Genomic DNA, 2,676 nt, shown 5'->3' with positions numbered 1-2,676 from the left:
CTCGTGAAGCCAAGCCGGTATATATACTTAGTGGTCGCAGGTATCGGGCATACCTGGCGTATTGCAGCAGAGGATTGGTGAGGCAAGGTGTGAGATGGATAGCGGCTATTCGAGAAGGTTCGGTGCACTAACTTGGGCAACGTCGAAACATGAGTACCCTGATACTTGACGACCGCCTGCAATGTTTTGCACATTATGCGATCGATCAGGTACGTCGGGGGCGCTTCGCTGAGGTAGTGTCATTGTGTTGTTCATCCTGGTTATCCTTGCGCTTGCGGTATGTTGCCCGTGTACGCCCACTGGCAGAGTCATCGTTGTTTCCTGCACCTCCGAAGGAACATCACTCACGGTTCTCGTGCTGACTTCTGTCATTTCAGCTTCACTCACCTTGTATGTATGTCAAATTTTGTATACGATCGAGTAGATCATTGAGATCCTCTCCCCGATCTGTCAATGCCCGATCGTCCCGACCGTCCATTGCCAGCATGCTGTCTTGACGTATCTGCCGCAGCAGGGCTCTGGCTGATTCAGCTTCGTCATGGGTGCCATGCATCATTGTCGTTTGCAGGCGTAGGATTTCCAAGCGTTGCATCTCTTGTCGCACCTCTTATGATGGGTGGCAGCGTATCTTCGATTTCGGGAAGTCGCGTAGAATCATAAGGCCTTCGAGCGAAGTCGCTCTTGAAACCATGACATAGGGAGCCTCCGTGCCTCTTGTCCCATGCAGGTCTATGACGAGGTGGGGCAGCGAAAGTCCCTGTGCCTTGTGAGCGGTCATTGCGAAAGCGGGTGAAATCGGAACTTGAATCCTCTTGATACGACATTTTTTGCCAGAGTGCGGGTGGGTGAATGTTAAGTCCGTGGAGTCTTGAAGAATTGGAACATGGTGTGGCATCAAGTGTGGCAATGGCCTGTCCGTCGAATCCGAAATTTCGACGATACAAGACTTCAGGTACCTACGGCCGCTTTCGTCCATGAAGAATCTGATTCTCTTGAGGACTCCAGTGCTTCCGTTGACAATGCCACCATCAATGTCAAAGTTCTGGTTGACCAGCACTGGCATTCCGGGGACTAGCGGAATCTTTCCCAGCCGCTGATTCGTTTGGCCTGAGTTGAAGGACTCTAACTTCTCTTGTAATTCAGGATCTGTTACCTGCTTGCCATTGTGGAGGTCTATTGCATAGTACCAATGTAGTTGTTGATTCGTCCTTTCCGCAAATGCCACAGCAGCTTTCTCATTCAGCGCGTCCTTGAGAGCGTTGTCTGTAACTATAATGGGTGCTAGGGTCCATTCTGGGCTGTTGAGGTCCGTATTTGCCCGTGATACGATGCGTGACTGTAGAAGTCTGTAGTCCTCGTCAGTGCACCTGCCGTCTCGTAGTCTGTTCAGGAGGTCAACAAAGCATCTATTTGCACTGCCTGCTTGTCTCATCACCTGCGTCAATATCACAACTTTTGTGACTGATAACCAGAGCAGCTTCCCAAATATTGCTTTTTGGCCAGCCTTCGTTCCACCTTCCGCGAGTGACCTTGTATCTATGCGGGCAAATAGACGAGTTTGTTTGACAGGCGGTAGCTGCGCAAAATCTCCCGCGAAAATTACATTGATACCTCCAAATGCACTGGTGTTGCCTTTTGCTTCAACTAGGGCATCGTGAATTTCGGCTAGAAATTTACATCCAATCATTGATACTTCGTCAATGAATAGATAATCGACACCTTCCCACATCGCTACGAGGTCACGCTTGGTTCTCGCGAGACTGACATTTGAACCTGCTGAGCGCTGATTAAGTGATAGAACTGCGTGCAATGTTGTGCCACCGATGCTGCGAGCAGCAGCACCAGTGTAGGCTGCTACTCGCAAGCGTCGTGTTTCATTTCGCAGGGCAAAAAAGTCTCGAAGAGCATTCAATACCCTAGATTTACCTGCCCCTCCCGGACCACCAAGGTACATTCTCAGCGGCTCTGCACATTGTCGTGGCTGCTCGCTATGCTCAGCTATAATCCTGAATGCACGTGCTTGCTCAGTATTCAACGTCCACTTTTCAATGATACTGTCAATGCTAACTGAGGAAGGATTGCTACTTGTTGTGCTTTGCATGAGGGAGCCACCAGCAATACGTGGTACAGATGGTATGCTCACATTATCGATGCGAAACATCTCACCATCTCGGATTACAACCCTTGGTTCATCTGGGTGATTCAGAACATTGGATGCGGTGCCTCGTATGTTACTGTGAGTATCTACTATGCGGTTCTTCCACTCGTCTCGGCGCTGATCGTAAGCCTGCTTCCATTCAGCTTCAAGGTCAGGAGAGTCTGATGCTATGATATCTTCTGCTTCTGCGGATTGGAGTAGACCATCATAGCGCTGGCCAGCGATGTTTGACTCAAACAGGTGTGTTTCTTCGACATGCTTCAAACAGTCATGTACGCTGGACATTGACTGCGTTGCATGGAAGGATGTAGATGACTCAATAGACTCCAGATGCTCAAGGATGTCAGCTTCATCTGTTTCTCCTATGAAATCGTCTTCTGCGTGTGGTGCGTTCATCAACTCTTGGGATATCCGGGACTTACGTGCATGAGAGCGTCGGTTAGCAAAGTGGTCATCACGGCTGTCTTTGCATTCGTGCAGGATCTGGATGTTATCCATGACCTTCCTCAGCCTAATTG

The 2,676-nt window shown here is 49.5% G+C and overlaps 3 protein-coding genes across 3 annotated transcripts; all 3 read right to left on the bottom strand.

Annotated features, from left to right (window-relative positions):
* Positions 1 to 607: 607 nt before the first annotated feature.
* GLOTRDRAFT_51524 (uncharacterized protein) lies at positions 608 to 778 on the bottom strand (the record flags this gene model as incomplete). The annotated part of the gene is made up of 1 exon (XM_007873514.1): positions 608 to 778. The coding sequence occupies one exon, from the start codon at positions 776 to 778 to the stop codon at positions 608 to 610; it is 171 nt and encodes a 56-aa protein (XP_007871705.1).
* Positions 779 to 835: 57 nt separating this feature from the next.
* GLOTRDRAFT_20370 (uncharacterized protein) lies at positions 836 to 1,102 on the bottom strand (the record flags this gene model as incomplete). Its single annotated transcript, XM_007873513.1, has 1 exon — positions 836 to 1,102. A coding segment is annotated over one exon (267 nt), but the record flags the coding sequence as incomplete, so codon positions are not given.
* A 1,073-nt stretch (positions 1,103 to 2,175) lies between these two features.
* On the bottom strand, positions 2,176 to 2,656 carry GLOTRDRAFT_134546 (uncharacterized protein; the record flags this gene model as incomplete). The annotated part of the gene is made up of 3 exons (XM_007873512.1): positions 2,176 to 2,193; positions 2,249 to 2,535; positions 2,581 to 2,656. 3 exons carry the CDS (start codon positions 2,654 to 2,656, stop codon positions 2,176 to 2,178), a joined length of 381 nt encoding a protein of 126 aa, XP_007871703.1.
* Between the last annotated feature and the right edge of the window lie 20 nt (positions 2,657 to 2,676).

Source organism: Gloeophyllum trabeum, assembly GCF_000344685.1.
Source record: "Gloeophyllum trabeum ATCC 11539 unplaced genomic scaffold GLOTRscaffold_00274, whole genome shotgun sequence".
In the NCBI taxonomy this organism is placed as follows: Eukaryota; Fungi; Basidiomycota; class Agaricomycetes; order Gloeophyllales; family Gloeophyllaceae; genus Gloeophyllum; species Gloeophyllum trabeum.
This window is presented reverse-complemented; position numbering and strand designations above follow the sequence as displayed.